This window comes from Vanessa tameamea, chromosome 9 (genome assembly GCF_037043105.1).
Source record: "Vanessa tameamea isolate UH-Manoa-2023 chromosome 9, ilVanTame1 primary haplotype, whole genome shotgun sequence".
NCBI lineage: Eukaryota > Metazoa > Arthropoda > Insecta > Lepidoptera > Nymphalidae > Vanessa > Vanessa tameamea.
In genome coordinates, this window is record NC_087317.1 from 5,216,188 (window position 1) to 5,230,983 (window position 14,796).

Below are 14,796 nucleotides of genomic sequence, written 5' to 3' on the forward strand. Positions count from 1 at the left end.
AAGAATGGTATATATTTGTTAATGAGTTATTTCGCTTGATTAATTGCGATATGTATTTAAATTCAAATTTCAAATCAAAACTCAAAAATCAAAATTAAAAATATACTTTATTCAAGCAGGCTTTTAACAACTGTTTTGAATCGTTATTTTAATAAATTAAATTTAAAGCTATCACCGGTTCGGATTGTAGATTCAACCGAGAAGAACCTCACTAGTTTAAGTTATTTTATTAGTAAAGTGCAAAAAGTAGTGTGAGTTACTATTTTTTTAATAATAAAATAGCATTATATAGTAGTTAAATAACCGGAATGGAGCCTAAACCAGCAGCAGGAAAATATGTACTAATAAGGCAATGAAATGGTAATTACAGCTTGTAGAGTAATCACAATTTTTTTTATTCACATAAGATTTTTTATATAAATGATTAAAAATTGCTTAATATTTTTGTGAAATTGGATTGATCTGCGTTTCAAGATCATTTTGTGATTTTTATGCTTGAATATAAACCAATAATTATTAATTAATTAGTGGTCAATCATTGTGAAAATTACTCAACTTCACTTAATACCCCTTGATGGCCGTAATCAACAAATCAATTAAGCTCGTAATACGATACTTAATGTTCCGTAAATATTTGTAAGCGAAGCGAGATTTGAACTAGATTAAATAAATATTTTATTAAATGGATCGTTAACATTTAAAAATATGTTGTAATAAACTCGACAAAATATGAAACGATATTAGATAATATATTAATAACTACCATATGGAATCTATTACGAAATTATAATTGATATGAAAATGGTCCCTACTTAGAGTTGTTTTATTTTACGTCACCGTATTGACGTCATTGCTCCGGCTATGTCAATATTCTGAACACACTCTCGATTATGTATGAAGTATTAACAAATCATTGTCATATGGATTGATGACAGCTTACGAGTTGACCACGTTAGCCAAATCATATAAGGCTGATGATACGCTTCATCAAGGTTTTTTTTAGTAATTTATCTGCGTATTTCTCTAGGAGTAATTTTCTATTTAAATATTTTCAATTCTGACTCTTCTTTTGTATTCATTAAAATGTTAATTTAATATCGATTTGGTTCTTGTGAATATAAGTTCTTGAGAATATATGTTTAACAATCTTAATAATAATATAAATCGAAAGTAATCCAGAAGAGATTACGACGTCCTCCTGACTGATTTCGGCTCCGGCGGCCATTTTCAATGGAGACGGGATAGCGCAGTGCATATATTATTACGTACGTGTGTATGCAAACACGGGTGCAATTGATAATTTCTTGATACAAACCTAACATTTTATAGGAGTTGCGAAATCTGCAGTTTTATAAACTAGACCCAAGAGCAACGTGGCAGTTAAGTCCAGTTTACAAAACTAATATATACTTTAACATAATCTAGGTAAATAGAGAAACTTTCCCCTTTCGTAAACTGCCCATAACTGGCCCTAGCAATAGGTTTAATCAATTACTTTCATTATGTGCGTAGTATGGTCTCTTGTACGAACATAAATAACTTTTATTGTGGTGCTCTTATATTTAGTGGGTTTAGATTAAACGTAGAGCTACATAGATTATTTTATAGTGCTTTCAATTAGCTTAATACGAGCTCTGCTTGTGATAGTACGGATTATATCTGAAAAAACATCCATTTGTGCTATCAAAAGTATCCACTACTGTGTCAGTGATTTTATTCACCTTGTTTTATAAAATAATGGTCCCACTGAAATACGTACAAGTATTTAAATATATGTTTAGGTAATTAGTTTTGTTCAAAAGTATCAAACACATGTTAAATTTATTTATTTCATTTATTACCCAATTCTAGTTGGTCTAGGAAGCAAGTTATTCAACACGTATAGGACGTGCTGAATAACTTGAAATTTAAATTTAATTTTGAAATTATTTTTAAATCAAATATCTTGTATTGAAAATTATTTTTAACAAAATTATTTTACGATGCAATATAAAACTATTCGGTTAGTTTTGAATCATAAAAAATTTAAAATAAAATTTAGAGTCAATCCATACTGTTACTTCAATTACCTTTTAAATTGTTAATAAATGAATTATTGACGAAGAAAATTATTTAAATAATTATTATGTAATGAATTTACAATAACCAATGTACGAGTACAAAGGTATAAAAATAGTTGTTTAACACGAGTTTATTTTCTATATAAACGGAATGCAGATATATAATTTTCCAGCTTAATAAAAATTTTAATTTTGAAATAAACTATGTTTCTTATTCTATAGAATATACGATACACTATGTTTATTAAGTACTAGCAAGGCGCTTAAACTCAACATGAACTCAAACTTTAAATGGAAAAAGCTGAATCAAAAAAACGATCCAAATATTCGTGTCTTATGTCAAATTATTTTTTTGTCCCATTTGCTGTCGAAGCCCTTGGAGTAGTAGCGCAAAAAGCAATACCTCACCTTATTGCTTCCTCTGGTGACAGGCGGGCTGGTTAGTTTTTTGCCCAGAGGATCGGAATAGCGATTCAACGGGGAAATGCTGCTAGTATTCTCGCCACCATTCCACGCGGTCAAGATTTATACAGTAACTATTTTCAATTCATATTTGTATATATTTAAGGACTTAATGTTATTAATCTTATTTATGATGGTAGTAAATATAAATTATTCATCAAATCAAATATTTATAAGATTTTTTAAATCATCACATTACAAATATTTGATGTTAGTGAACTGGTTTAAAATTTACCATTGCTTAGGTTTAGTTTTAAATAATTATTTATGTTTAAATCTCATATCCTTAACGAAATCTGTTCACATCGCCATTCTTACAGATTTTAATATTAACAATGTATCGTCACGTTATAATACAATTTCCAATACCGTTGAAATAAAAAGGTCGGAACTTAATATTTAGGTCTATTAAAATATAAAAAAGACATTGATCCTTTTAGCAAATTAAATAATTGCAGCCATAAAATTGACAGATAATTTAATTTCAGCTTAAGTGCACATATACGAGACTAGAAAAAATAGATCACAAAAAATAATAGGTTACATGTATTCGAATCGTACGCTTTTAATTTTTAGCGCTCTAAATAAAACTAGAAACTATCAATATGCGGGACAAATGTTGAAAACAATATCTAAAACACTAACTACCAATTATTTATACAATACAGAGGTCTCTGTACTTCCTATAAAGTTACTAATGACAGTATGATGGAGCTTGAAATAACCTGAAAAAAGTGTTAATCTGTTTTCTTCATACGTGCAAAGAGAAACGACATTTGATATTAAGCAGTTTACCTCGATACTTCACTGGTATTTGTACAGATTAATTGTTTTACGTAAATAAAAATGTATCGTTTACTTAAATTATATTTTCCTAGTTTAATTTTCGGTATTTCGATTTATATAAACATTTTTATCACTTCAAAGAATACTTTTCGTACACAGATCGTAATCTTGATGTTTTTGAAATAAATCCATTTTCTAAAAGAATTAAATATTAATTAACTTTTATAAAAACATTACTACATTATAATAATTATTATTATTTAAATCATTTTAATGAGTTCATTAAAGAACAATACATTAAGTGATTTTTATACCTTTTTAACTTTTGTTCTTTTTTTTCAGATATCGCAATGCCCGTTATGCGGCGAGACGTGTTAGGAAGCGCGTGATCTTTAAGCATGGGGACTGCAACGTCGTTCAATGGAACGTAGCGAAACGCAGGCGCCGATACCTTCAGGACATCTTCACGACCCTCGTGGACGCACAATGGCGCTGGACTCTACTCGTGTTCGCTCTCTCATTCATCCTCTCTTGGCTCCTCTTTGCCCTTATCTGGTGGTTGATCATCTTCACCCACGGTGACCTCAATCCCCCTACAAATAGCTCCGAAGTTTTCATTCCTTGTCTAAATAACGTGAATTCCTTTACTGGCTGCTTCCTCTTCTCAGTAGAAACACAACACACTATTGGATACGGTTCCCGGACGACGAATGAGGAATGCCCAGAAGCGATTTTTGTTATGTGCCTACAGAGCATCGTTGGCGTTTTCATTCAAGCTTTCATGGTAAGATGAATATATAGTATATTATAAATATATAAAATGAATAGCACTCTTTAAAAATATGTGAATCTCAAATAATTGAAACATTCTTAAAAAATCATAAAAGCATTTATTTCACGTGCTATTGGGTCTCGTGAAATTTATTTAAAAAAAAATTAAAACCAAATATTCTCATTATTCTATGTCGATAAGAAATGTATTTTCCTAGAAAATTAAATATTCTTCTAAACGAATGCTCGTTCTTGGTATTACTTATAGGAAATGATTATTTTATTGAATATGTCACCTACGGAGATTTACTGAATTATGTAATACACTTGAAAAATAAATTGTATGGATATAAAAATAAACCAAACCTGTCTGATCGTCTGTAATATGACACGCTTTCAATAATACTTATTAAATTATAAAGTTGCAACAAAATTAAATGATGGGTATTTACAATAATCATTTCATGAGACAATCTTTTACTTCAACATTTACATTAGGTTGGTTTAATTTTCCCAGCTATTTTTAATTTGTAAAGAAAACTAAAATAATAAACTACAGTATTAGACATCATAATCGTTTAAATAGGTTATCAAAATACTTTTTCATTTAGAAATCTTCCTGCTTCGAAGCCAATATGATAATATGATATCAAAATAAGCTTGGAGCTAAGCCAAACGTATACGTACCGATCAGTGTGATCCAGATGCTCTCTTAAAAATAATTACGAAATAAAATATACCCACTTAGGATTTTACGTTATACTTGAATCTCGTTATACCTGTTCAGGCATAATTTTCTGGAAATTTAACAGCATTTTATGATTTACAAAGAGTCTTCCACTGTTATACTTTCAAAATTAAATTGAGCCTGGAATCTCGACCTTACCGTTCAATCTCCATCGTGTATTCTCCATTGCATGTGACATTGGCGAAATAATTTGTGCCTTCCCGGCACAAATAAGAGACAAAAAATGAGTTTAATATATATGTTAGGTATTTTAAGTATAATATGTATGTTAGGTATTTTAAGAAATATACAGTGAAAATTTGGGATAACCGCAATTGCACCAATAAGCCGAAAACTTCGTTCCAATTTTAGGTGGGAATCGTGTTTGCTAAGCTCTCTAGACCAAAAAAACGAGCTCAAACCCTGCTTTACTCCCGGAACGCTGTCATTTGCCTACGAGAAGGTCAACTGTGTCTCATGTTTCGAGTCGGTGATATGAGAAAATCTCATATTGTTGAAGCACATATAAGAGCGCAAATAATCCGCCGCAAGGTATATTATTACGACAAAGCGGAGACTGGTTAGTGATTGGGGATTTCAGTCAGCACGCTTCGATACCTTTCCGATCCGAATTTTAAAACCTTATCTTCTTATGTCCTAACCGAAAGAGATTTAAATCTGTATATACTTGCCCCAGAATTGCGTCAATTGTACAGATTTTCATTCCCATCAATTTGGAATTTAACCTACCAGATATTCCTTGTTTTGTCCATAGGTGGGTCTAATATTCGCAAAGCTGGCGCGGGCCAAAAAGAGAAATACAACGCTCCTCTTTTCAAGGAACGCGGTGATATGCCTTAGAGATGGAGAGTACTGCCTCCTGTTTAGAGTCGGAGATATTCGGAAATCACATATTTTGGAAGCGCATGTCCGTGCCCAGCTAATTCGGAAAAAGGTGGGAACCTTACATTAGAGATGTTTTGATTTGTGTGACTGTTCATTATTGAATATTTTATAAAAACATTAGATTATCTTTTGCTCGTTTGCAAATATCTTTACGTTTGTTTAATATTTTGTTTTATTGGACCCATCTAAGGACTGCCTAACTACACTCATGTTCAATACAATCACGTTGTACAGTCTGTGCTTTAATCATTCGCTTCATTTATTTAATGCTGAGAAATTTAATTCTTTAAGTAGTAATAATATTTGACAACAAAATTACTAAATCATTTTGGGTGTTTTTGTAGACGTAGCCATAAATTGTTTGTTATTGGGACTAAAATGTATAAATAAGTTTTTATTAATTTGTTTATAATAATTCAAGAAAATTACTTCTTGAATATTCAAAGCTAATTGTAAATATCTGCAAACATTTTAACAACACATTGCATGTTTGTAATGCATGACATTATTAGTTAGAACTCTGGTGGAAGCATATTTATTTAATTACATCTTACAATAACGTATTTATCACGCTCTGCAGATCACAAGAGAAGGAGAGATGTTGCCATTCTACCAGCAAGAGTTGAAGGTGGGGGCTGACGGAGAGGAAGACAGGCTAATGTTTATCTGGCCTATGACCATTGTGCACAAGATCAATGAGAAGTCACCTCTGTATAACCTTTCTGCTTCCGACATGCTGAGAGAAAGATTTGAAATAGTAGTCATGTTAGGTAAGTTAATGCTTTTATATATTTTTAAAACACGAATTCTCGTACTTAAAGGCATTTAACGGCTATTTACGACACTTCTTAGCATAGATTAGACATAACGGGCTTTGTTTAGCGGGTGTTAAGTTAAACACTGATTCTCTCTTTCTGTAGTCATTGATTTGACATTCAAAAGAAAAAGACAGCGTTGTTTGACTAATCATCCCATATCAGCATTGATACGTAAAGCCGGCAAAGTATATACTGAGGTGCGTCTTAAGTAACCATAAGGTAAGGCACGCAGCAGTCCGTTTTACAGGTTCGTTCTATCGCATATGTTCTGTTTCGGCAACGGAATACAAAGTTGTACGAACGAGTTCACACACACGATAGCATTCCAGATGTATTAAACAATAAAGAGCTGATAAAATATACGGCGGTCCATTTTACAGAGCCGTCAATCAGATTTAAAAGAAAATCCTAAAATAACCTCCAGTAGTAGCTGACCCGTCAAAAATGTGACTTAGACTTATTGAAGACAATCTAATGATGCAAGCATTATCTTAAAACTATAGTTTTGGATATTTTGTTATTATTATTGTATAATATTTATACAAACAAATTAATTTATTCATTCGATTTTTATAATTGAATACACGTAAAACTGTTCTTAAATGTATTAATAGAAATTAAATAATTATTATCTTAATTAATACGGTCCATTCTTAGGACTTCCTTGACGAACGTATGTTTGCCGTGAACTTTGTAGCTGAATATAAATCTATTGTTCAGTAAAATGTCTCTTTAAATCAAAAATGTTGATCCTGATCTGTGTAGTAATTGGTTTCACAAGATAAAAATTGTTAGTACATTATATCACGTAAGATATACACAATAATTTTATTATTTCTTCGGTATACAATATTATATTTTAATATAATTGACTGTCGCAAGAATGATCAGTTTAGTTAAATAATGTTTTATTTCCGTCATCTTTAAAAAGACAGCATTCTTTATACTAGCCCAGCCATTAAACACCATTTGTTGGAAAATCTATTGGACGTTATTAAATATAGACAAACTCGGTACATTTTAACATAAATAGTGTCATATTTAATTTTGATTTTTCAGAGGGAGTCATCGAATCAACCGGTATGACAACGCAGGCTCGAAGCAGTTATCTACCATCAGAGATCCAGTGGGGGCATCGCTTTGAAACAATGGTGTCATTCCGAAAAGACACAGGAGAGTATGAGGTAGGCAGTCTCACATTTTTCCACTTCATATATTATCTATTTTAAGAAGGTCTGGCAGTGACGATTTCTAATTTAATCTCTCGAGTTTCAAGGTCATTTACTTCGTTTAAAAAATATTTATATTCACCTTTTTTTAATCGTTAAATTGAAACTTAAGATATAAGCTATTTTCTTGTGAAGATATCTTAAAATTAATAAATTTAATTAATTATATTTCGAGTCTTTTAATAACAATAATGATAAAAAGCGCCCAGAACTTAGTTTTATATTATATGAATAAACATATAAAATATTTCTAACCAATTAAGTGTTTTCAGTTGAATTATTTCTACTTCATATTATTTTTTATTACTGACTTAATCAACTGAATAAAATTTCATCAAATCTCATAAAATTCATAAAGAACGAAAACCCATTAAATACTATTACGACTTAACTAAGATCAAAATTATTTTCTCAACGATTCATATTTTTTTAACCGCTATATTACAAGCCTTCGTAATTATAGATACATATAATTATATATTTATTCAAAAATCACGCAAAGTCGTTGGTCCTGTGCGATTGATTATTATAGTATATATAGTATATATAGAGTCAAGGAAATAGGAATAGAGTGTTTGAGCCCTGTGGTTGCGCGCACACACACATTTAAGATTCGAATTAAACATTTTTACAATAGTGTTATCAATATACAAATATCAAAATGACAAAAGAACATTTAAAGCATGTTTCACTTCATAATAAATTAATTACATGACAACTTAAGACAAAAAATAAACAAAGACAATTCGTTATAACAATGTTTAGTAATGTATTTGTTTCATGAAGTCCTAATTCTTCACAGTACTTAAAGAGCTTGACAATATAATACTTAATACACACATACATTCTTACAATCGATTATTATCGTTTACGATAAAGAAATCGATTATTTTGCTATCAAATAATTTATTTTTAAATCAAAGTAGGTCCATCGTTTTTGTCTAGACACTGATTTTACGTTGTACCTACCGCTTCATATTAAAGTTACCATACAATTATTATCTATAGTAAAAAAAAAAACAGTTGAATTTTACTTGAATTTATTTATTGAATATTTGAAATATATACAATATTCTATCTTAGAACATAGATAAATATCGAATACCAGTATAATATTGACAGTCATTATTTTACTTATAAAAACTTGATAGGTACGGTCATATTTATCTTTGCATAAATATTAGTTTCCTATTAGATATATATGGTTTTTTTGTTGTCTTTGAATTAATTTTAAAACAGAGACACGATTTAAATTGTTACGAACTTTACATTTCAGTATATATATATATATATACTGATTACAATATTACATTAAAAAAAAAGTGCATTTATAATGACATCATCGCTGATGTCACAAGCTGTGAAATTTAAAAAGTAGTGGGATTTCGCATTAAATCGTGAAATCGTTGCGTCACCCGCTTCATACATTTTTACTTAAGTAAAACATTATATCTCACGTTACTTAAAAACCGAGGATAAAATGGTCATCAAAATTAATATAAAGCACGTGTAATTCCGTCCTTTAGGCATTAAAGGACGGATTTACACGTGCTCCGTTTCGTGAGGATATCTGCATGTATCGAATGAATTACTGCCTCATGTTTATTCACAAATAATAAACACCACCTCTTCTTAAAAGGAACGGATGGCTTTTTCCAATAACAGCACATTTAGTCTGCTGTTACGTTTTAAAAATTGGAATTTACGTCTTAAAAACGTCACCGAATCCTATAACAAAGTTAAAGCAAAGACCGAGTGGTCTCGGTTCTTTACCTCTGATGTATGTCATTGTATTTATATATAATTATTGTGTATTACTCGGGATTAAACCGCGGCAATATCTTTGATTTTGTCCGACGTTTCGATGGGGCGTGGTCACGAGATTAAAAGGAATTCTTTATTTTCAAAATTGATTGCACAATACAACTGACCTCTGTCTGACGGTGGAGAGGTTAGCGAGCTGGATTCATATTTTTAAACATCATACAGCGATTCATCGTTTGCTCTGTGTCGTACATTCTTACAATGAATACAAGGTTATCAATGTATGCATATTTAAAGTCATTAAAAACATATCGTATTGAAATTAGTTGTTACAAGTACCTTTGAATTGTCACATTACAAGATTATTTAAATGTTAAATTCTCACCTAATAAATATAGATTCTATTGAAAACCCTTATTATAAGTGATACGTACGCTGAAAATAAAACGAAATTTTAATTTAATTTTTTTATTACAGGTTGATTACACCAGGTTTAACAACACGTATGAAGTGGATACTCCACTATGTTCCGCTAAGCAACTCGACGAGCTGCGGGCCACGGTTTCTACTTCGCAGAAATTAGGTACCTATATACGTTCGTCTTTTCCTTGACAACGTCTTAAGGATGCTTTAATGGTTTATCTTATAATTCCGAGAACATATCGAAAATTACGTATTCATGGAATATCCATTTGTATTAATACATTCATCGTGCATTTAAATTGATATAAATAAAATATTGATTTTTATTATAAGTTTATTTTTATTTATGTGACTTAAAATATAACGTATTTGCTCTAAGAAACAAAATCTTTGTATTGAATATACTGAATTCCGATTTTAGAACAATTTGCTTAATTGATTATAACATATAAACATATGTTATTATTATTAATTTTTTTATTTCCCTTTTTCCGCCACTCCTGACAATATTTTTTAATATTTCTTTCACTCATACTATTTTCTTATTATTCTATCTCTTTCATTCAATTAGGAATCCTTATTACTAGTAATTAATTAGATTAAAATAAAACCTCTTTTCAGATCGTATGCTGGGCACAATACCAAAGACCTTCTCCAACGACACACTAGACATGAGTTCCGTCGACTCGATGTCTTTGGACGAACACATCGAGATCAAGATACCAGAAGCAAGAGTAAGGGAGAACAGGTTGATGGCTCAGAATAACTTCGTACAACACGTCAACGAGAAGACCAGGTACAGTCACACACACCTGGCGGTGGAGAACGGTCACGAAAACTACATCAAAAACAACTCAGTAGTCGGCATACCTGATAGCAAAGAACATCATATGCATAGAAGCCATAGCCATGCGAGCATGAAGAAGGTCCACGGTCTGACTCCCAATGGCATTAACCATGCTAATGGCAATGACCAGAAAATTGAGCATAATAAAATTAAAAAGTGAGTTTTGAATTATAAATATTTCTGAAATATTGAGATCGAAAAGCTTTTAACATTTAGCAATTTCATTTTCATACATTATTAAATAGAATTACTTTGATGATAATTTTTTTTTAATCATGTTGACGTAAATGTCATGTGAAATACTAACTGAGACGCAAAATATATACGAGGTCATTTCTTATTTTCATATACTTGAGCTAATGACCTCATTACTTATTACCTGTTCACGTTTTGTAATGATACCATAAAATGTAATCATTCAAAGTTAAATTATTATTCACTTGGTAAGCATCCATTCATCATCATTGTGTACCTGGCCGAAGGGTGAGTGAGCCAACGTTACTACAGGCACAAGAGTCATAACATCTCAGTTCCTGTGATTGGTGGCATGTTGCCCATGTAAGAAATTGTTTTAATTTTTTACGGCACTAATGTCTATATGCAGTGGTGACCATTTAGCATCAGGTAGCTGAATAGCTTCTCCGCCAACCAAAGTTATAAAAACAATTACATCATCAATACTGAAGGTCGAATACAGTATTTCAAGAAATAGGTATATACAAGACATTGCCGACTAGAGTTACCTATATATAAAGCCAAATGTCACCTGGACCCGGAAATTTAATTTAACCTTCATACCCTCGACTTTGCAACCTTATACCTATAGTAATTGTAGCTTTAATAACTTACCGATGTACGGAACACGAATATAATAATAGCTTCAGGGTTCAGTTGAAAGGAAATAAGAAATAGTAATATTCTGGAAATATATATTTTTAAATACTCTTTATTGAATAGAGTTAGATAGTCATCCCGCGCCTCATGTGTTACCATCATTTTAGCTCTCTTTCAGGCAATTTCTGTTGAAATCATGCATGTCTAAATTTCTAAATAAACCTTATTTAAATGAGCATTTAAAACCTAATTTTATTTTTCGCATGCGATCGCCATTTGTATTGCAATGTTCTATATCTGACACTATCCCCACTAGAGAATCGGAGATTCGATTCAACGGGTACTCCTAACATTATTATCAACATTGCACGTGCTAGTGATTTGTTACGTAGCTTTAAATTTTGCGACATATTTATTAAGGTCCTAAAAATTGAGTGAAAGTTTTGTTTATGATTTCCAGATCCCCGAGCGACAACCAAATAGCAGAACAGACTCCGATAATACCCATCCTCGTGACGTCAGCCGACACCGACGCTTGACGCAGAGACAACCCGAGGATAAGAACACACGTCCGGTTCAGCGAGGTTGAAGTAGACATGGTATCGGATACAATACGGATACGTATTAACCATAGACAAGAATTAACTTAAAAAAATAATATAGTTCAAGTGTAATTTTAAAAAAGGGAGTAGATTAATTCTTAAAATGTATGTCTGTGTGGTTGTTACCACGTTTATTAAGAGAATTCATGAGATGAGTGAATAGAAATAAAAATAGATGATTTTTTCACTAATGTTGTTTATACAGTGTGTTCGAAATAAGAATCAATGAAAAAGCTCTGTGCCAACAACTATGTACTTGTGCATAGAGAAACTTTGTGATATCTAAAGTATTATTAAAAGTACTACAAATATTTTTTAATAGTGTTAAAAATATTAAGGATTCGAATCAATTCAACTCATATTTCATTCAAGTAGAATAAGATGATCTATGAACACTATCATCATCTCTCAGTTTCTGTATTCAATTCATAAAATTCATATAAATAACTTTACTTAAAGTAATTGTACCAAAACTGGACTGGTTGTCTTGTGGTAATATATTTTAAACTACACTAAATTAACAGAACCTAAAGTGTTGCCGTTGCATTATTTTGTTTTGAATAAAAAAGGATAGCAATATTATCCTGTCTGTTAAGTTACCTTTTGTTAAAAAAATGTTTACGAAAACAAATAACTTCGAAATGTATTTTTTGATCCTGCTCAAATGTGATTTTACTAGATAAATAAGTGTAATTATTTATTTACGGTCTAATTAAAAGTAGAACTTGAATACGTTACCATTCTTATCTCACCGTTGGCAGCGCACTAGCAGCATATTACAATGCGAAAGGTACCACTTACCACCATGATGACGATTGGCAGGTTAATCTTGCGATTATCCGATTATTAATAATAAAAAACGTGTATTAAATGATCAAAATAATCATGACATATGTTGCGCTTCGGAAATTGTTTGAAAGCATTTGTACTATTTTGGCTCCAAGCCAAAGCTATATTACTAATATTCAAAAGAATAATAAAAACTTTTTTTGTGAGTTTTAATATCCAATTATTTCATTCATTTATTAATTTATAAACTGAAATTCGTTTTATTTTACACCGAAGTTCGTTTGTAAGGAAAAGAAGACGGCTAAATGAATCTAGTAGAAAATGTTCGCCTTAGCCTTAGCGACTAGCACTGGCATTTTTATAGTATAAAGAACTTCTTACTTCATTAATACGCCGCCAGCCAAGAGAATTTAATGTATCTTGGCTCTGCAATACAACTGGCTCACTTTGTCAATCAAACCGAATCACAGCAATACATGTAGAGCAGTTTGACAGTTACTTAAATGATTTGTGGGTTTACATTCAGAATCGAGAATTCAAAACTAGAAAATGTGGATACTGTCACTGATAAATAATAATACGGTATTAGAAAAATATTCCGAGTGCAAACAGCTTGAACAATCCTGAAGAATTTAAGTTTGTCTACCCAGCGTATTTTATAACATGGAAATCCACGAACTATATTAACCACGTTTACGTAAACAGAGGAACAATCGAATACCTCTCCTTTTATGAATTCGATAACAACTTACTTATTCTATCAATGATGTTTTAGTAAATCAGTAGTTATTAGAATATCATTGCATTCTATCAATAATTTCGTCAACTTTTTTATGTTTTACTTTGGTTAAACAACCTTGCAAAATAAATTATCTTAGGGAGTTATTTTAGTTGAAAGTAATATTTAGATTTTTGGATTTCAGTATTTTATTTTACACATATTTATCAACACACACATTCATACCTCGTCTACTTCAACGAAACGAAACTGCAAGAGAAACAGGGTTGTATGTGACCAAGTATTTGTTTAGATCGTTCTAGTGAAATTAGAAACTGTCATGTTTCCCTTTTAGTGTATAAGATTTAAAAAAAAAATAGATTTAATTTTTTTTCTATCAAAAGTCAAACTAAAGATAGAAAAAATTCCATTTTAAAGTTCAATGTCGCATTAATGCCGAATTGAATGACCGTGACTCTATCGAATTTCCTATTTAAATACGGCCCCTGTTACAAATATAAATAACAATATGTACCGTCGTACCAGTTCGTAATGTATTGTAAACAAATCGGAAAATTATATCAATCTTAAAAAATCGATTAAATCGTACCGTTAATTTGTATCGATTTATTCGAATGTACAAATCTATATTTATAATCTACGCTTGATTTTAATGCCATGGATTAAAAGTATATTAAATTTTGCGTGTTCCTTTTTATAGTCATATTAAGTACTTATTTATGAAAAGCTAATATTAATTAGGTAATTTTTTTCTCAGTGTATACCAATATTATTTTTATTTGACTAATTTCTATGAATAAGTGTTAGTTTAACTAATACTATACATATATATCAAAATTATCAAATTCAATGGATAAGTTTTTATTATACATTGTAGGCTTAGTTATTAATACATATATATATAAATCCTTTTTGTTTTTTTCAAAATGTTATTAAATTATCTAATCTTAAAAGATATGAATGTAGTTTTTTATTAAATTTTAAATGACGTATTAAGTACCTTTCCAGACAATTAGAAAAAAAAATAAGTGGCTGATAT

General features: G+C 30.6%; 1 protein-coding gene across 5 annotated transcripts in view; it reads left to right on the forward strand.

The window, feature by feature from the left end:
• The window catches only part of LOC113395015 (G protein-activated inward rectifier potassium channel 3-like), a 38,692-nt gene extending 24,402 nt beyond the window's left edge, over positions 1 to 14,290 (forward strand). For 2 of the 5 annotated variants that reach the window (XM_026632532.2, XM_026632534.2), the window contains 7 exons: positions 3,651 to 4,092; positions 5,179 to 5,358; positions 6,293 to 6,482; positions 7,590 to 7,714; positions 10,001 to 10,106; positions 10,568 to 10,949; positions 12,088 to 14,290. In XM_026632532.2, coding sequence (XP_026488317.2) covers positions 3,651 to 4,092; positions 5,179 to 5,358; positions 6,293 to 6,482; positions 7,590 to 7,714; positions 10,001 to 10,106; positions 10,568 to 10,949; positions 12,088 to 12,166 — 1,504 coding nt within the window. In that variant the 3' untranslated portion in view covers positions 12,167 to 14,290. Of the gene's footprint in view, positions 1 to 3,650; positions 4,093 to 5,178; positions 5,359 to 5,581; positions 5,762 to 6,292; positions 6,483 to 7,589; positions 7,715 to 10,000; positions 10,107 to 10,567; positions 10,954 to 12,087 lie in introns of those variants that run through there. The other 3 variants (XM_026632531.2, XM_026632533.2, XM_064215897.1) reach the window with 2 other exon arrangements.
• The last annotated feature ends 506 nt before the right edge of the window (positions 14,291 to 14,796 follow it).